At 31.5% G+C, this 21,786-nt stretch overlaps 1 protein-coding gene across 2 annotated transcripts in view; it reads left to right on the forward strand.

Moving 5' to 3' along the window:
* Window positions 1–19,652, forward strand: part of LOC114331466 (uncharacterized) — a 158,924-nt gene extending 139,272 nt beyond the window's left edge. Inside the window, exons 1-2 of one of the 2 annotated variants that reach the window (XM_050646170.1) lie at window positions 1,650–2,554; window positions 19,224–19,652. In XM_050646170.1, the coding sequence (XP_050502127.1) occupies window positions 1,769–2,554; window positions 19,224–19,514 (1,077 nt within the window). In that variant the 5' untranslated portion in view covers window positions 1,650–1,768 and the 3' untranslated portion in view covers window positions 19,515–19,652. Of the gene's footprint in view, window positions 1–1,649; window positions 2,555–19,223 lie in introns of those variants that run through there. The other variant, XM_050646165.1, reaches the window with a different exon arrangement.
* Window positions 19,653–21,786: the final 2,134 nt, after the last annotated feature.

Genomic DNA, 21,786 nt, shown 5'->3' on the forward strand with positions numbered 1-21,786 from the left:
GTACAAAGTACACACACATTCTTTTTATATCGTCAACTGTTGTTGGAGGTATCCTATACACTAAGTCTTTAATATCCTGCAGCCCCTGCTCACTACAACGCACTTGTCGCCGGTGAACTCGATGAATTATTTCCTGAAAGATGGATAGGAAGACATGGGCCAGTTCATTGGCCACCTAGATCACCAGAATTGAACAAGGTTGACTTCTATAAAATAAAATAAAAATTTTATTTTTAATTCAGTTGCAATGCGAAGGCAAAACCATCTTACTTTTCAAGTAGAATACGGAGCGTAGTCCAGTCCTCTGAATCGCGATTTTCGGCTCTTATTGGAGCCTCATCGGAGAGAACGTAGGCTTGTTCTCCATCTTTCTTCTTCTGGTTGACTTCTTTTCTGGTGTTATATTAAAGACGTAGTGTATAGGACACTACGTAGTAGTATATCTCCAACAACAGCTGACGATGTGAAAATAAGGATTAAAGACGCCTTTCTAAGTGTCACATAACAAATGCTTACAAACGTCAGTAGGTCTTTCAAATCTCGTCTCCAGGCTGCGTAGACGTTATGGGAGGTCACTTTGAACAACCTTTATAAGAAATATAAGGAGTACGTTGAATATTTTTTTATTTAATTTAGTTTTCTTGATAAATTAAAGTATTGTTATTAATGACTAAGTAATACATGTTGTTATCAACAATAAAACTAAAATATCTCGAAAACTAATAACTTTAGGTATAGGGAATATTTAAAAGATATGTAAGTATATTAATAGACCTTTTCGGTGATAATATAAAATACAGGTTGTTCCATTTAAAAAAATGAATAAAATCTTTAATTTACATTTTGACTTACCCTGTATACAATTTGTGTAATTAAAAAAAAATGTACATTGTTGCGAAACTACTTTAACATTGACAGTCAAAAGTAGTCACAACACTAGTTTATATTACACCGTTAGAAACATACAGGGCGATCAAATCAGTATGATTTTTTAATAAAAGTGCTCATAACTTTCAAACGCTCGGTATAAACCTAGACAAGTGGCATATATTTTTAATCATAAAAATATAGAGAAACCAGATTTTCAATAAAATATAGGGTATTGTATTTAAAAAAACAAAACTTTGGTTTGGCACCGTGTTATGGATGACCCTGTATATTTCTGACTACTTTTAAAATGTGTACATTAAAGGTGTCTATATTTTTTAGTAACAACTTTTTTTCATATATTGTATAATAACAGATATATTGGACTTTGTCACAGAAGTTGATCACCCTGTAGATTAAAACGCTTTCGGTAAACGTATATACCTCAGGCCATAGGCCCTCGGTATATACACCATTGACCTCAAGCGTTATTATCCTTATAATACCCTTGGTACCTTAATAATTATTATAGTTGTGCAATTGCCTCTATTTTTATTAACTATTACTCGAAATAATAAGGATTAATTAGCTATACACCAAATAACGTAATATGTGAAAAAATAGAGTCACCCTTATTACAACACATTAAATTTATTGCTTTAATAAATTCAAATGAAATTTTGTGTCATACTTGACTTATCATTTCATTACTCTATGGAAAATAAAATATACACGCGACAATATTTTTAGTCAAGCTACCATCCTCCACATTTGATCGAAGATGTCTTACGAAGTGAACAATAGCCGTTGTGTAGGAAAATTAAGGGGAGTAAATTTTACATTGAAACTCTGTAGTTTGCTCGGCATTGTCTCTGTCAATCCCAAGTGTAGAGCATATAAAATGTATGTACTCGTTTTAGTAGTTGGTTCAGTCGCTGCATGGATGCACTCAGCATATGAAAAAAATCATAGTTTGTTTGGAAAATATACAGTCTATATGTTAATAGCCGATCAAATATCTAGCTTCTTTTTATGCATGGCCACTGTAGCTGTGAGTATAACGTCCGTCTTTATTTACCCAGAGAAACTTTTACAAACCGTCAAGAGTTTAAGGAACTTTGATAAGATTCTAGGCATTCCTTGTCCACTTGAACTTAAACACTACCTTATGTTTTTGTGTTTTGGTCACATACTGATACTAACTCCAATTATAATTGATGCTTGGACTTGGACCAGTAGCCTTGGGTTTGGTTTTTATTCCACCTATGTAATAAGGAATATTCAGTACTACCAATTGTCAGTCATTTTGTTTCTATGGTTTTGGTTTGCAATGGAGATCATTAAAAGGTTTAAAATATTGAATGATATTTTGGAAAAAGTAGTTACATCACCTTATATTTTGTTAAATATTGATTTGAAAAGGAACCGCTACTCTAATTCTTTTGAGTTTGTTAAAATGGAAGAAAAAATCAAAAATATTTCTGGTTTGTACAATGGAGCATGTGATATAGTGGACTTAGTGAATGATATCTTTGGAAAAGCGCTTTTGTTCATTATCATCTTTATAATATCTTTTATATTGCTGTATATTATAATTCTTATTATTTATATTAGCTTCCCCCTAAAATACGTAGAACTTAGTGAAAATTCACCTGCAGTCAGTGGGGTTTGGATATTGGAAAACTTTGTAAGTATTTTACTATTACAATATTTAAATTTTTGTATTATTCTGAATTAATCTGGTAATAATATTCAGATAAAATAATGGCCTAATGCTGTTTTGTTTATAATAAAACCTGCTGGTTTAAATATCTTGATATACATACAGTCAGAAAGTAGAAACCATATGATTTTCAACGAAAACATTTCGTTTATACATTCGCAAAAGTGTGTGTGTTATTGCGTTGCCGCTCCTGCAATACTCAGATCAGATTTATCGATGGATTCTTGTGTAATTTTTTCTTCTGAATCCAAATCTGAAAACGGCATTTCTATATTTCTAACCGTCTTCGAGATAATCGACCTCAACGTCTAAAATGTGACGTCACAATTGTTTTATTTTCTTCCGACACACTACACGTCCAGCCAAAATCGTTGCTATTAAGTAGGCTAGTTTTTTAATTTCGATTTGTTAAGCAAAGTATAGGTTATTTACATTTGAGTTTGACACTTCGTGAATGTCAAACTAAATTTTAAATTAAGTATTAATAAAACATCAATGATATTTGATAGTGAATTTAATTATTATATAAAATAAATAAGATGTTCAAAAATAAAATTTGAGTATATTTTAAAAGCAATAATTTATTAACAGCTTTAAAAATGTTTATACGAGTATACGGTCTCCCCTTTATGAAAAATGGACTGTTCCATTTGCTATGAAATTAAAATATAGTCGGTTCGCTAAACTCGACACAACTGGCTAGTGATTTTAATAGGTAATTTTTTTGTTTTTTGCGAAATTTGCCAAAATTAGCAAAATTACTAATTATTTATAATTATTAACTAATTAGTAATCATTTTTTTTTGCCCAATTGGCAAAATTATTGACTAAAATCACTAGCCAGTTGTGTCTGAGTTTAGCGAACCGAAAGTATATGAAACAATATTGTTTGGTATAAAAAATTATGGTCTGATATGTGCAATTACAATCTTCTAATGGAAAAAAATATTTGAAGATTTTTCTCAAATTATGGATACCAACAACATTTCCATTAATAACTCTTTTATTTTTAATTTGACGAAGAAAAGTTATTCTTCATAAAAAGTTCTTCATGTTCTAAGATTTATGATGCAACCATCAAATTTAAAATTTTATTAATTTTATACGAGGTATATAAAAAATATGAATTTCGATCAAGAGTAAACTACCTTTATAGTTCATAACATTTAAATTAGAATGATATAATTGCACATTAAAACATAATTAATAATTCTAAACTACTTTTCATAATAGCAATTTTCCATATTATGAATTAAAATACGTAAACAAACAAAGTTTTCGTTATGATAATGCTCGCATTTTCAGCTTGTTTTATTACTAATTTTATTAGAAATATTATTCTACCCAGACGTTTCACTTTTTTTGTTAATGTGTAAAAAATGCCGTTTTTATTGGTAAAACTTATTTAAAAATAGTTAAAATCCTATATAAAAGGTATATATTATTTAAAAATCTCTTATAGGGCTACATCACAGAACGTTTTTGAACTAAACAGTTCATCATCAGTGCTGTTTAAAGGTTCTTAAAATGCTTGAGCCACCAAAATATAGGGGTGAAAACACTTTAAACACAATTATAGGAAGTTTATATTTATGTTAAATTGAATGTGATGTTTAAAACACTTCTAGATTTAACATCAGACAAGACAGGACTCTCCACACAACATGAGCGTTACTCGTCCAGAGAGCAAATCGCTCAGCTCCTTGGCTATTCCTTCGCTCCAACTTCTTCTAGGTCTACCTCATTTTCTCTTTCCTTCTGGTTCCCATTTTAGTATTTCCTTTGGTATTCGTTGCTAATCCATTCTTTGTATATGTTCGAACCAGATTAATTGTTTTGTTGATAAGTCGTCCCTGATTTGTCGTTTGATTCCCATTATTTCTCTAATGCGTTCGCTAATAATCCTTTTCCTTCTAGATATTTCTGCAATTTCCCTTGCTCTCAGCGTTACCAGTCTTCTTTCTTTCAGTGGTCATACCTAACAGCTGTATATAGTGATAATTTCCACTATAGTCTCAAAACCCTAACAACACAAAACATTCCAGGAATATACTATCAAAGTTCTATTAATGTTTGAATGTCCTGGACATTCAAGAAACATTCGGTGAACATCTGATTAAATTATTGGTGGAATGTTACCACAAGACATTCTGTGAACATACTACCAATGTCCTGTATTTCAAGAGAGGCCATTTACTATTCAATTTGCTTTCATTTTCAAATTTGCCGCGCGTGTATCAATGTATTAGGCAATCCAAACCACGTGACTTCTGGTTCGGTTTGGCATACAAAAGTTACAGAGGTTATATTTTTAATATCCATTTTTCATTGTTTATCGTCGTATTTTTTCTATTTTGGATTTATTTGGATTTCGTTTGCTGTATTTTGTGAACTTTACGAACAATGCAAAGTGATTATTTAAGGAAATTATTATTGGAATGGAAGCTCCAGTTGTTGGACAAAGGTAGGGGAAACAATTTTTATTTACTGTTCACTTTTTCCCTGATATTTATCAATATTGATGAATTTTGCAAGCAATAGCATTATTTCTTTTATTGTTTTAGATATTTATTGAAGATGAAAATAATTGGGGATTTAGATCCATATACAATTTAGTCAGAATTGGATTTTACAGTAAAGTGCATTCCACCAAATTATTATTATAGATATTTATACATATCTGGTGGAGTCTCAGTCTCACAGTTACTACTCTAAGCAGCAGATGAAACCATACAAAAGCCTTCAGGCACATAAATATTTTACAGCTGGATTTGTTTTTAAATTTGGAGTAAAGTTGGAAGTCACGAGCAACAACTTCATAAGTACCTACAAGAATATTGAGGAAATCCAGCTCCTCGATACTACTGGGTAAACTAGAAGATTGAAGAGGTCAAAGCCTTTTGAACTAGTTTGAGTGATTGGTGATAGTGAAAAGCAGAGCATAGTGCTTGTGTGTCTGTGTAAGTTAGAATAGTGCACGATCTTGTTAGATTAGATAAGAGACGCTATGGGGTAAGCTCTTCATTTTAAGGAACAGTAGTAATTTAGGTTAAATTAAAATTGCTCATTATTATGGAAGAAATATATGACAAGATTTTTTGCAATAAAAATGTTTATATTTATCAAGGATGTATTATTTGGTATGGCCACATATACTTCTGGTATATCGTCGGTGATGTGACAATACCTCCTATCTGCTTTTTCATGAATTTTGTAGGAGACGAAAAACCAGTTTTAGGGTCATCTCCTGTTTTGACATGTAAATTTTGACATGTTTTGTAGTAAATAGATAGTTGAATTTACTACAAAACATGTCAAAAAATATCATATGAAAATAAGAGGTGACTGTAAAAAAAGTCTTTATTCTCTCTTACAAAACTCATGAAAAAACAAATCGGAGGTATTATGTCACATCAGCGACTATATCCAAGGAATGTCTAAAAAATATACTGTGAATGTCCAAAGAACATTTGTAGACATTCATGGAATGTTCCAACAAGACATTCAAGGAATATTTAAAATGCTGACACAGGACTTTCCTGGGACATTTGGGGGACATTCTTGTGCTTTTGAGGACATTCCAGGAATGTTTTCAATATCCTGTGTGTACATTCTAGGAACATACATGGAATGTATGGTGTTGTTAGGGAATATATCATCTTTTCTTTTTGCTTGATTTCTGTATTCACTGATGTTAAGTTTAGGATTATTTTAAACATCACATTTACATTCAAATGGTTTTCACATCTAGATTTTGGTGGCTCAAGCATGTTAAGAACCTGCTAACAGCACTGATGATGCAATATTTAGTACGAAAACATTCTGTAATGTAGCCCTTTAAGAGGTTTTTCAATAAAATATATCTTTTATAACGGATTTTAAGCAACTTTTTATGATTGCTGACGGCTACAGAAAATTATTTCCCATGTGGATCTATTTTTGATAGTGTTTTGCCATATTTTCAAAAGCAAATTGATTAGATACGTAACCAACTTCAACAAGAAAATATAGAAGCTATCTTATTTTTTCTTAGAGGACGTACAAACCATCCTTTCATTATTGATATTGATATAGATATTAGCGTATTATAATACATACTATATTTTTGATATGCAACTTTGTAATTCAACTTTTCAACTTTATGTAAAACTCGTTCATATACAATATGGTGCAAATTATAGGAATAAATTCGATATTTCGTTATCCGGCTAATTTAAAGAAAAATCCTGAAACAGGTCGATTTTTATTATTAAATTATGATTTTTTTACATATTATATATCATACTAGTGACGTCACCATCTGAACGTATTCACGTAATCACTGATTTTTTTTAAATAAGAATAGGGATGGTGTTAAAATGTTATTAAATTCTTTATTTCGCAATATAAACCTTAACATAATTATTTATACAGGGTATCCACAAAAAATATAATTTTAAATAAATTAATTGACACAAAAAGAAGTATGTAATTAACTTAATTAAAAATTTATTTTAATGCTGTCAGAAAAGAGAAAAAACTGTTTATTGGACAAGTAAATATTGCTTTTCGCTTAAATTCAATATTCAAGATGCCACCTACCTGCCTCTTGGCAGTTTTAACATTGAATTTAAACGAAAAGTCATGTTTATTAAATAAACATGGCTTTTATAAATACAATAAACACGTCCGAAAAACAAATTTTGTGAAATAAACATTTTTTATGTTTTCTGACAGCAGTAAAATGTTCTTTGAAATAAATAAAATACATACATTCTGCTTTTTGTTTCAAATAAATTTAATGCAAAAAAATTTTTTGGGCACCCTGTATAAATAATTATGTTAATGTTTTTAATACTGAATAGCGAATTGAATATCCTTTCAAAACACGATCCTATCCTCATTTAAAAAATCATCGGTTACGTCATCACGCCCAGACGGATGACGTCACTAGTACGATATATTTGTCAAAAATCATAATTTAAAAATGAAAATCAACCTATTTCAGGATTTGTCCTTAAAGTAGCCGACTTAAGAAATAATTAGATTATTCCTTTCAGTTCCACGATGCTGTATTAGACCAGGGCGCATCTGTAAAAATATTAGTACATTTAGATGTTGATAGGTGACTCATATCTTTTTGCAGAAATTGCTTGAAAATAACTCATGTAATAATATTTGAGTTATCCTCCTATTCAAATAGGTCTGGAACATTGTTTAAATAATCAAAATATCAAAAAATTAAGGAAAAATTCGATTTTTTTCGTCGTTTTTTGATTATAACTTTACAAGTGTTCATTTTCAAGAAAAATTGCACTAACATGAAAGTTGCGTAATTAAATTTCGTATAAAAATAGGACTAGCTAAAATTTTAAAAGTTGTTACCCTTGTTTAAAAATAGCAATAATTGTGAAAAAAAAAAAGCATTAAAAAAGAAGTATTTGCATTTTACGTTTTTCAACCATTTATGCTACAGTTGAGACCTTCATATTTCACTAAAAAAAGTTTATGATATAACAAAACACCACTGTAAATTTCATTGAGATCGATTGAACAAAATAAATTTTGCAATCCAGCTTTCGCAAAAAAAAATAATTTTTTCAAAATGTTGCAGGACTGAAAATAAAGCAGATAGCAAGTTGAAACTTTGTTACTTACAGAGGAATACCGTACCTTTCATTTGCAATTTGCAAAATTAAAATCGGTTAACCACCACGGCGTCAGAAATTTTTTTAAAAAACATTAATTTTGGTGCTACGCGCAGGACAGCGGATACGTTTGCTCTGATTGGGCATTCCAATGACCTTTGATAATTATTGATAAATTTTAATTTTTAGTACATTGCGATGTAAACAAATAAATTTGTTTATTGCAAAATAAAAACACATACACTGTCCTTTGAAATAACACTTTTTTAGCAAAAACTTTCTTTGTTCATATATTTTAACTTAGAGAATGAAAGTTTATTATTTCTAAATATATGCAATTTTTTAAACAATATTTCACAAACAATAATCAAATTAGTTTGATTTATGTGGAATTAAAATATTAAAATACAACAAAATATAGAGTAAGAAAATAATATATTAGATAAAGATTGGAAGAAATTTTGATGGAAATCAACTTGTGTGAATCGAACACACCTGTCCTGCGCGTAGCACCAAAAATTATTGTTTATTTAAAAAATTCCTGACGCCGCGCCGTGGTAGTAAATCGATTTTAATTTTGCAAAATGCAAATAAAAGGTACAGTATTCTTCTATATGTAAAAATAAATTCAACTTGCTATCTGCTTTATTTTTAGTCCTGAAACATTTCGAAAAAATATTTTTTTTTTCGAAAGCTGGATTGCAAAATTTATTTTGAAAAATGTATTGAACCGATTTTAATGAAATTTACAGAATTGTTTTAATAGATTATAAAGTTTTTCTGGTTAAAATATGAAGGTCCTAAGTGTAGCACAAATGGTTGAAAAATGTAAACTGCGAATATTTATTTTTTAAGTTTTTTCGTAATTATTGCTATTTTACAACAAGAGTGACAATTTTTAAAGATTTTAACCAATCCTATATTGTAGGAAATTTAATTAGGCAACTTTTATCTAAGTACAACTTTTCTCGGAAGTGAATACTTTTAAAGTTATAATCAAAAAACGAAGAAAAAAATCGAAATTTTTCTTAATTTTTTGACATTTTGATTATTTAAACAATGTTCCGGACCTTTTTGAGCGGGACGATAACTCAGATATTATTATATGAGTTAATTAAAAGCAATTTCTGCAAAAAATATGAGCCACCTCTCAACGTCCATCTCAAAACAGATGCGCCCTGGACTATATGCATTTTTGACACACCTCTGGACTTATCTTACGATACGTTTTGTTTTTAATAATTATTTCTTTATTACACAATAATGGCTAGCGCGTTTATCTATAAATGAAAAAATGTAAGACTGGGAAGTGCGGATTATGAAACAAAAGTTTGTAAGAAGACTTCACTAATGCCATTTTTTAATTTTCATTGATAATGAGAACTAGGAAACATAAATAAAGATATGATTTTCCATTTTAACAGGATATGAGGAACCTTTATTACGGTGCAGTATTTATCATAGATGAACACATGAAAACGCGTGAGGAATTTGCAATTTTTCATTAATGTCTAATTTTCATTCTAAACACATTACAAACTATTACTAAAACTATATTATTATAAATAAAAGTTATTTTGTGTTGGGTGAGAAAGTAGTTGCTGCACACATGCGAAAAGCATTCATGAGCCACTCTTTTTTATTATCATATTTTATTTTTCTCACAAATATTGCACATACATGAAGGTATCCCTAAACAACATTATTTTCAACCGTAATATCTTTTTTCTACGAGCGTGCAAAAATGTCTACTTTCGCGCACGCGTTTTAGTTTAGAAAGTTTTACTTTTCCGCACGCGTTTTACTTTCCCGCACGCGTTTTACTTTTCCGCACGCGTTTAGATATTTTAACATGGCCTTAAAATAATTATAATACATGCAATAAACTAATATTTAGATATTACCTACTATTTTATTTCAAATATCTTAATCTTATTGTGTTCCTGTTTTAATGAAATTAACGCGACAATTCGATGAAATAAAATTATTTTGACGTAATATTCGAAAGTCAAATCGGTAGACAAAAACAGTCGCTTTGAATCATCGTCATGGAAACCAAGATCGTCGTCATGCTAACTAATTATATTGAAAATTTTGTTTTGACAACCTAGTCAAAGAATTAATTTGTGTATGTATTTTCATATTAATTAAATTAATTTAGTAAGATTTGGTCATTTTTTAAAGAAATCCACAAGGAAAAGAAAAAGTTTTCCTGTAGTTGGCTGTATACCATCAATCACAAAATTGGAAAGAAATCCTTTGTAAAAGGTATAAAACTTTTTTATTAAAAATCCCTTAAAAGGGCTTCATCACAACAAAACGTTTTCGATTTTTATAAAAAATCATCATCAGTGTTCGATCTAAAAATAAGTATAACCGATTTAATGAATATAAAGTTATTATTTAAATTTTGACAAAGGTTAGAGCAAGTTGGTTATACTTACAAGCTGGATGCTAGCTGAGCCGCAAAAGAAAAATATCTGGGTAAAAACCCTTTACATAAAATATAGATGCCTTAAAAGTGCATACTTCAATAAAAAGGCCTGTGATGGTCACATGGCAAACAGGATAATGCCCTAAGGTAAGGTATACAGGTTTCCCAACACGTGGGATCCAAATTGAGTTGATCACATTTCAATGACTTAATGGCAACTGAATGCGAAATGAGTGATGTTTCTGAAAGGTGTCAAAAGACAGATGGACAACGCGACGTGGAATTTACCCTGTATTACGACAGCCAACTAATTGTTAGTAAAATATTTAATGAAAATTTACATAGTAATAACAAACATCAACAAAGTTGTGGCTATAATTACATTTAAGTAAGTACCTTGAATATGTAAGATGAACGTAAAGTATGAAATGATTTTTATAATGAGAAATAGCCAGAATATATGCAGCCATCTACACATGTTCCTATTCAAATTGAATTAAGTCCAACTGTGCTGTTGAAAATTTGATTTACTATGAATTAAAAGGAGTGTTTGGTTTAATTGTACCAATGGCATAGTAAATTAGAGAGTCTGTGGTAAATGGAAGTCTGATATTAAAGTAGTGTTGAAATTAAGATAAGTTATATGAGTCACAGGAGGAAACTGATATGATATAATGATATGTGAATTAGTTGGTTAAGGTACCTGAGTGTTGATATTGGAAGTGAAGAAGAATATCAATTGAACTAATAACCTGGCAAAAGTATGAGGTCCTTTTATGTAACATAAACTAAACATGTTTATGAAATAGGGATTTTTTCTATTTTTTATTTTTATACCAAGTTATCGAGTTGAATTGAAAATGTTTAAAACTGGATGGATGTATGAAGGTGTATTGGAAAACAAGCAATATGTGTAAAATTAGAAGGTAGTGAATAATTTGTGATTTGATATCAGAATTGTTTACTGTAATGAGGTGTGATGAAAAAGGCTGGGCGCCCCAGAAACCAGACCCCACATCCTATGGATAAGAGAGTGGAAGAATTAGTATAAAAACCTTTTATAAATATTTTTCTGAAGGTTAGTTGGACCTATAACGAAAACCTGATCAAATGGCAATAAGTTATGAAATTGGGTGGAAGAGATCAAATAGTGTTAGAGTTGTGACTGGTCGATTTAGTAAAAAACTGTGGAAAAAGTTAAAGTAGATTATTTTGGAAGACTAGTAGAAGTTAAGGGATAATGAGTTGATGTTAGAAATGTCATCTGTTAAATAAGTAAATATGGAGGAAAAGTTAATATAAATGAAAAAGAGTTTGGAAACAGCAAAGAAGTTTGGAAATTTAGGTTAAGAAAAAAGTTGACGATGTAAGGGATTGAAGTCACGATTGAAAGACACATGGCGGTTAACACAGTTAGGGCTACTTTGCTTTTCTCTAATTATTTCCAAGTCCTCGTATAGGTCCAGTCTTAAGAAATTCTTTTGAGGTATGGTGTGTATTAGAGAAACATTTTCCGGAATGTTAAGAGTATGACTGTTTTGTTTTAAATGTTGAGAAAAGGTGGAAGTGTTCTCTCTTTTTGTGTGTTCAAAGGAACGAGATGCTAGTGACCTACAAGTTCTTCCTATGTACGTAGCATCACAGTCAGAGCATTGAAGTTTATAAACCCCACTACGATTCATGTAGTTGATAGGGTCTTTGGAGTTGGAAAGACATTGTCCTAAATTATTGGAAACTTTAAAAGAGATGTGTATGTTTTCAACTGATCTCTTGATAATATTACTGATATCACCGGAAAGGCTCTCTTGATGGAAAGGTAATGAAGCATAAATGGGTCTGGTGGTCAGATCCCTGGGAAACGCAGCCTCCCTCAGAACCCTCAGTTGTCTCTTATGAAGGAGTTTGGTTATAAGGTTTGGTTCGTAACCGTTATTGAAAGCAATTTGTTTGATAGTGTTGAGTTCTTTAGTGTAGTTAGATTGAGATAGGGGGATGGTTTCTAGACGGTGTATGTAGCTGTGGAAGGCAGAGTATTTATGTGACATTGGATGGTTTGAAGTCTTCAAACCATAACTTGGTATAAAAATAAAAAATAGAAAAATCCCTATTTCATAAACATGTTTAGTCCTAGATGCTTATGTTACATAAAAGGACCTCATACTTTTGCCAGGTTATTAGTTCAATTGATATTCTTCTTCACTTCCAATATCAACACTCAGGTACCTTAACCAATTAATTCACATATCATTATATCATATCAGTTTCCTCCTGTGACTCATACAACTTATCTTAATTTCAACACTACTTTAATATCAGACTTCCATTTACCACAGACTCTCTAATTTACTCTGCCATTGGTACAATTAAATCAAACGCTCCTTTTAATTCATAGTAAATCAAATTTTCAACAGCACAGTTGGACTTACTTCAATTTGAATAGGAACATGTATAGATGGCTGCATATATTCTGGCTATTTCTCATTATAAAAATCATTTCATACTTTACGTTCATCTTACATATTCAAGGTACTTACTTAAATGTAATTATAGCCACAACTTTGTTGATGTTTGTTATTACTATGTAAATTTTCATTAAATATTTTACTAACAATTAGTTGGCTGTCGTAATACAGGGTAAATTCCACGTCGCGTTGTCCATCTGTCTTTTGACACCTTTCAGAAACATCACTCATTTCGCATTCAGTTGCCATTAAGTCATTGAAATGTGATCAACTCAATTTGGATCCCACGTGTTGGGAAACCTGTATACCTTACCTTAGGGCATTATCCTGTTTGCCATGTGACCATCACAGGCCTTTTTATTGAAGTATGCACTTTTAAGGCATCTATATTTTATGTAAAGGGTTTTTACCCAGATATTTTTCTTTTGTGGCTCAGCTAGCATCCAGTTTGTAAGTATAACCAACTTGCTCTAACCTTTGTCAAAATTTAAATAATAACTTTATATTTATTAAATCGGTTATACTTATTTTTAGATCGAACACTGATGATGATTTTTTATAAAAATCGAAAACGTTTTGTTGTGATGTAGCCCTTTTAAGGGATTTTTAATAAAAAAATTTTATACCTTTTACAAAGGATTTCTTTCCAATTTTTTAAAGACTCGTAGAAAAAATATTGTTCCTAACTCTTGCAGAAAATCTCTTTTCCGCACTCGACTTCTTGCCGAACTCCCGCTTTGCGTCGTTCGGCAAACTGCTGTCGCATGCGGAAAATTATGACTTTCTGCACTTGTTAGGAAAATACCTATTTTCTATTCTCATACTATAATATATCAATTACGATTTTACTACCTGTGTCATAATGAACTTTTTCTATAACCGTGTTAAAAATGCTACTTTAAGACACTAGTGCTTTAAAATATTTTTAAGGCACTGCAGTTCATATTGACCGTATAGACAATTTTGATGTAATGTCAAAAAAATATATATAAAAATGGAATGTCAGTCAAGTTCAAGTAAAAGTTTTTGTAGATATTGTCCTGTAATTAGGTTTGTAGAAAAAATATTGTATGATATGCGTGTTAAAAAGTACATTTTTAAGGCACTCATGTGAATTGCAGAACTCGCTATCGCTCATTCTGCAAACTTTCACATGCGTGCCTTAAACGTGTACTTTTAACACTTATATCATAAATAACTATTATCTACTCTATGTCATATTATGTATAAGTTTTTAGTTTGTGAAAACTGTCATTATAGATAGCAGTGCGTGAAGCGTTTAAAGTGTGCGTGAAGTAACAATGTATTTTAAATGGGATTAACTTTTTCGCACACTTACAATGGGTTTTTTGGCACACTTTCATATAATCAAATATCCTTAACTTTCACGTTGTTATGGTGATGACAATATGAGCAATGACTTACAACAAAATTTTTGACAGTTTTGTAGTTTGAAAGTAGTTAGGATTTTTAAATGTCAAAGTTCTAAAAATTGTAGAATAGAAATGAATTCCAGTGACGAAGAGATACAGTTTTTTTATTTGTTTATCGTAGATAAAATATTGTATGAAACTGTGCGTGAAGAACTTTTTGCGAACTTACGCGATGTATAGCACTCGCTCCGTTGTCGCTCGTGCTCTAAATATCGCGTGCGTTTGCAAAAAGCATACTTCCCGAACTGTTTCAAAATAACTATATTATGATACAGATTTTTAACCAACAGAATCGCGATATGGCATTCGCGAAAAAGGTAGCACACGCGCCGTGACCAATGACAAATACATACCTTTTGACAGTTCTCAACATGTAAACAAACTGTCAAACTGACAAACTACTTAATTGGTTTGCGTTACAAAATTAATAAAAGTGAATAGAGTAACGGGTACAGTGATTGGCCACTTAAGGGATTTCAAATTGAATTAAAATTGTAAATTTTTATATTTTAAAGTGAAATATTTTGTAAGGGTTTTTTAATAATAATAAAACATCAAATTTTATAAAAACTCAGGTTATTTTAATAAAAAATTATAATGTATATAAAAAATAAACCAAATTTAAAAACATACAAAATTACACAGTTATTGGCCATGCAAACATAGTTATTGGCATATAGAATTAGTTATTGGCCACTCATAAAATTCCTAATTTTCTTTTTTTGTTTGTGCAGTTAGGGCACACAAAACTATTTAGATTTTCAATTTCTTGTTGTTTATTAACACAACTACCAATATGGTAGCCTCTGACACAAAATACACATTTTATTCCAACTTTTGATTTAGAAATGTTATAGGAACAAGAATAGCACAATCCTGTAAACAAAAGACTATTATTTACAGGTATGTTGGTGTTGTCTGATTGTTTCACCAATATATCTGAGAGAATTTGTATTTTTTATGTTCCGGATATCCCTCTGTTTCGAAAAACAACTTTCTTTTAGCCGACTCACCAGCACGTTTTTCTTTGCTGGTTTCCAAAATTGTACATTTGCTTTGGGAACTATTCCTCAAATTTGATGAATTTTTATTGTTGGAGACATCAAAAGATACGTTATCAATTGAGGGCGGAATAGCGTTTTCCTCTACGGAATCAGGAAATTGTTTCCGTGACAGTTCGTGGTTTTCTTTGAGGTTAATCGCTTCTGGTATATGTACTCTAACTCCACTTCCCAAAGTAGTGCTTTTAATTGTATGATCAAGAATTGTGTCTGCTTTAAAAGTATTTGTATCTACAATATCTCCTGTACTTAGTGTAACATTTTCTTTATTCTTCACAACATTTTGACATTTTTTGTTCTCGGAATTGGCTCTTGTGGCAATTTTTTTTATTACTTTCTTCTTGGTTGCTTTATTTTGTTTACCTTTATTGTTGACTTTTGCGTCAATTCGCTTTTGTTTTCGTTCTAATTTTATTTTTTCTTGTTCTTATTTCTCTTCAATTTTACGCCTCTCTGCATTTTGACGATCTGACGAAGTGAGCACGAAAGGCAACCTTTCTGTTTGCTTTTTACCCTTTCTTTCTGGGGTTTTTGGCCAAAAAAAGAACTTGTCAATTGAGGTGTCAATTTCTTTACATAATGAGTTGTCTTGATTTACTGAAGGCAGATTATCGGATGTCGATTGAATATCTAAAATCATTGTATCTTTTGTGACAATAGTATCTTTTAAATTATATGTAATATCACCGTTTTCGGGAAGTTGAACTAGAAAATCAGAAAGTAGATTGTCTTCTGTAATAACAGGAATATCTTGTATGTTGCATATAATTTCATTGCCACCTGCAGGTTTAAGTGTAAAATCTGAAGATATATGAGTTTCTGTGATGATATCTTGTATATCATCTCTGGTAACACCTGTCTCTGTAGTCTGAATTGTGTGTATATCTACGGTATTTTTAAATAAATTAAATATATTAAACAGCAATTTTGAATCTCCATTTAGTTCTTCTGAATTATCCAAACTTTGAAATTCTAGTATTTTCTCGGCTCCAACTGTGTGTACAAAATCTTCATATGTTATTGATTTTGTCATTGAACTAGTGTGATTAATACCTTTATTTGGGTCTTTGTTCTTTCCTAAACATTTGGAATAGTCTATTGCCTCAGGGTTCCATGGATACAATCCAGATGCTTGAAAGCCATTAATTATGGAATCTGATTTTAATTGACTAATGGCTGTGCTTAATACTAATGCAAAATTCTCTTTGGTGACTACTGAGTTTGGGTTTTCTCGTCTGAACTTTAATACTGCCCGGTTCCAATTTGCCTTTAATGGTTTAAATGCAGCAACATCTGCAGGCTGTATAATTCTGGTCGCATTGGGATATAATGCCACTAAAATAATTTGTAACTTTGAACATAATTCACTGGTTTGAATGGTTAAGTGAGTTTTATGTCCATCAACGAACAAAATGACTGGAAATTTAGTGTTTTTTGCAACTAGGTACTTATATAAGACGTTTCCTATGTATTCATAGAAGTTTTCATTCTTCATCCATCCCGTATCGCTACAGCCTATGCCCCATTCTCGAGGAACTGAATTTATAACATTGCTAGGAAGTCGTTTGTATGGGTAAATAATCATCGGTGCTGTTATTTCCCCAGACGCTGCAAACGTAAACATAACCGTCAAATTAACTTTGGAGTGATGATCTATTTGATATACATTTTTGCTTCCCTTTACAGCCAACACTCGTTTATTTTTGGGACACAGGAGGAAGCAGGTTTCATCCCCATTTAAAACACGTGAAGGGTCTTGAAGAATATCAATGTAACCTTTACGATGCAAATATTCTTGAACACCGGTGAACCATTTTCTTATATCTTTTTCAGACACAACTGAACTTGCTGCTGTTACCGCTTCTGGAGTTCGCTCGCTTAAATCTGGATGTCGCTTTAAAAAGGATCTATACCAACCTCTTCCGGGCCGATTGTCAGTAAAAGGATTAGCTCGTGGATTTTCGTCAAGGAAACCTTTAACCGAGTCTTGTATATCTTCCACTCTTACTGGAAAACCTTTGTCTTGGCATGTTACGATCCAATTCTTTAAACGATTCTCTTCCTCCAAAGAAAGAATAGGATTGGGACCAAGGGTAATTTTTTCATTAAATTTTTCGCTTGCTCTAAACTGCAGTGTTGTTCTTGGCACATTAAATTGTTCAGCGGCTTTCCGTTGGCTCATGCCATTTTTTATGGCCTGAAAAGCAGACTGAAGATCTTGTTCTGTATATTTTTTGTGATACGTTTTATCTTTCCGGATATTTGGCATTTTTTATTCTAAAAATAAAAATCATTTAATAGTATCTAATAATGTTAGCTACAATACGGACGTTTCAAATTTGATTCAGATTGCCCGCATTGGCACTAATTTTATAAAAACTAAAATAATTGTAATTTTAGAAAAACAAATCGGGACAAAAAATATATTCTTATTGCACATTACAGTTATTGGCCACCCTGTGGTTTAGTGATTGGCAGTCGGCCAACCACTGGTTATTGCTATAAAAAATAAGAAAAAATGCTTGAAATATATTGTGTTGGACCAAACTAAGCTAAAAGAGCCTAAATTATATTAAATATTTTAATTTAAAGTAGGTACAGTAATTGGCCGGTAGGCCAATCATTATAACGCGGAAATATTTAAGATACAGTGCTTGGCCACTAAAATTTACCGCCAAAAAATTATAACCTTACTATTAAAACCACCGATAATGTAAGATATACCCCACTAAATCGCCACAAAACATTAATATAAGCAGATACACAATATTATTAGCCAAGATAACTCACCTCATGAATTGCCTTCCTTAACAAATTCTTTAAAAAACTCTTAAAACTGCATGCACCTGTTAAGCTTCGAACAACACACGCCGTCACAACTAGACAATATTAACTGAGAGAGATAATGGCTACACCAAATATATAGCAATGTTGCCGAATTGCAATGCAAATACATTTATTTCCTTATACTTTCTGAAAATCTAAATATTTCGGATTTTTGTGAAAGTGGCCAATCACTAGTGACCGGCCAACAACTGTACCCGTTACCCTATATTTTTTGTTGTGGATGATTATAGAAAAAATCATCACAACTTGCATTTAATTATCATTATGAAGCTGGTACTCTATACGATACCCGCCGCTAGGCGGCTCGTTTCGTATCCCTCATCATCTTCTTCTTCTTCTTCGTCTAGCCATTCACGTCCACCTCTGAACATAAGCCTCTTCAAGTCTTCCTTTCCATTGTTTTTTGTTGTACGCTACTTGTAGCCAATTTTTCCCGGCACTTTGTTTCAGATTATACTCATGATACTTATATACTCATATACTCATGATCATACTCGGGATACTTCGTATCTCTCATACTCGCTTCATCATGACCATCATTAAATGCTCGTTGCATAATATGCTATTTTGATCGTTTTTACACTTCGAAACATCCGTGTGATTTATATGTATATTGTAAACCATTTTTCCGGCTTTCTCTAAATTTAAATTTAACAATTTTTACATTAAAAGCCATTTACTATTTTGTGACTTTATATACATATCTAAACATGTTGTTTATTATGTATATTGTATGTATATTTTATATAACGGTTTTTATCCTTTTCAGATAAAAATAATGGCCCTAGCATCAGCTGGCGAGAACTTATCACGGGAAGCGAACAGAACGATCACTGTATGCTATGGCATTATCAACACCTTAGACAACAACCCGCAATACAACGTAGATGCTATCAAAGAAGAGCTTAATTTCTTAATTCAACAAGCAGCTCACAGAAAACCGTGTCTCTCGGCATCGGGATTTTTTGTGGCTAATTCAACCATGATGGGATTTATCATTGGTAGCATCACCTCCTATGTTATAGTAGCCGTACAATTTTTAAAAGAAACTTCACCTTAAGTTCAATAAAACAGTTTTATCATGTGTGCTTTTAGTCGAATAAATATTCTAATATTAACTTTGTTCAGAATTATTGATATTCTTTATATCCTTGTAAATAATAAACACTAGCACGAAAAATTTGCATATCTAATATGAAATATAGATGTTTAATACACCGGCCAAAAACCCGATTTCAGGATAAGCTAGTTTGGCCCAAGCCAAACTAGTTTGTCCTGAATGCGGTTTGTGGCCTGATATTAAGAATAAACAGTAGCGATCAATAGGTAGCAACAAAATATAACTTCGGGAGATAGTATCATAAACTTTGGCAACAGTGGTAATCTTTGACATTATCTAAGATTAATATTTTGACAATATCATATTTGCGCTAAATGGAAGTAATAGAAAACGATTTTATTATTAGTAAATAGATATTTATAAAAATAAACCAATCATCATCATCATCATCCAACCAATTCACGTCCACTGCTGGACATAGGTCTCCCTCAATTGTTTCCACACTTCACGGTTTTGTGCTGATTTTTGCCAGTTTTTACTAATCCGCCTGATATCATCTGCCCATCGTGTAGGCGGCCTTCCTCTACTTCGTTTATCTTCTCTTGGTCTCCACTCCATCAGCTTTCGTGCCCATCTTGAATCTTTCAGCCTGGCGACGTGTCCTGCCCAGTTCCATTTGAGCCTGGTGATACGTTCTACAACATCTGCGATACCGGTTGTTTGTCTGAGATCTTCATTTCTTATTTTATCCCGTAGAGTTACGCCCAGCATGGATCTTTCCATGCGCCTTTGAGCAACCCGCATTTTCGACGCTGTTGCCTTGGTTAGAGTCAGTGTCTCTGCTCCATATGTCATTACCGGTAGCACACATTGGTCAAACACTTGTCTTTTTAAACCGATCGGTATACTGCTCCTAAATATGTCTATCAGAGCTCCGTAGGCTGCCCAAGCAAGAGTTAATCTTCTTTTTATTTCGCATGTTTGGTTATCTCTGCCAATTCTAATTTCATGACCCAAGTAAATGTACTTTTCCACTAGTTCTACTTCTTGTTCGCGTATAATCAGCTGCCCGCTAGGAATCAGATTAGTCATAAATTTAGTTTTAGAAAAGTTCATTTTCAGGCCTATTTTCCAGCAGATAGCGTCTAACTCTTAGATTTATTTTAAGAGTTAGACGCTTAAAATAAACCAAAATGGGTGAAAATTTTATGTTAAGATAGGTATTTAGAAAGGTGTTTGCATGAATAAATATCTAATAATAAAACAATAATAAATAATCATTTTTTGTTGGTGAAGCGAAAAAAATTTCGATTTTCGCATAATTTTGGCACGGTTTTCAATGGAATTTTTCTTAGAAGGTTTCACTTTATTTTTCGTTTGATTTACTTTTTCCATTTTGTTAAACTATTGATAATATTTTTAGAATAAAAAATCCTCCTAAAACTTTGTATACTCGCATTAGAATTCGAAATATTTTTAAGTAAAATATACTTACCTACCTACATATAACTAAAACTCACAATTAACAACAATCTTTTCTTTCAAAGAGGCCAACAACTTATACAACAACAACAAATATATAATAAATTTACTATCAATAAACACTACTTTCCTATGAAACAACAAAAACGCATTCTTAAATTAACACACTACTTCACTGAATAGATATCGATAAAGATGACAGAACAGATTAGAGAAAATCTGACGCAACTTTGTCAAAATGACAGTAATAATTTCTCTAAGTTGCCTGATTAGTCATTTAGTTATAATATGTTCGATTTATTGTTAGAAATAAAAAAATTTAGTAGTTCCAAGATTACACAAAATCTAGGCATGGGATAAAAAAGTTTATTTGAAGAAAGTTTATTTTTTTTTTCTTCTTAATAGCGGTACAGGCTCCTTTTTTTCAATATTTTATTTAGTTGTAGAGTAATTTCCACATACTAACATATTTCTGAAATTGTGCTCTGTATCGCCATTCTTTATTATATATTACGAATATGTGTGCCAAATATCTCGACAAAATATTCAAAATTAGAGCCGCAATCTTGGAACGCGTTTGTTGCTACCTGTTGATCGCTACTGTAGCCTCTTACTACGGACCTTGCAGGATAAACTAGTACGGTCTAGGTTAAACATTATATTATACCTACAAAGCCAAAATAAATAGATAAACTGGATAAAATACTCTGTTATTGGAAAATAATCATTTTTGTTAAAACGATAATGATTCTTTGTTCAAACTAAAGACAATTGTTATTACAAAAAATTA

Source organism: Diabrotica virgifera, chromosome 1 (assembly GCF_917563875.1).
Source record: "Diabrotica virgifera virgifera chromosome 1, PGI_DIABVI_V3a".
NCBI lineage: Eukaryota > Metazoa > Arthropoda > Insecta > Coleoptera > Chrysomelidae > Diabrotica > Diabrotica virgifera.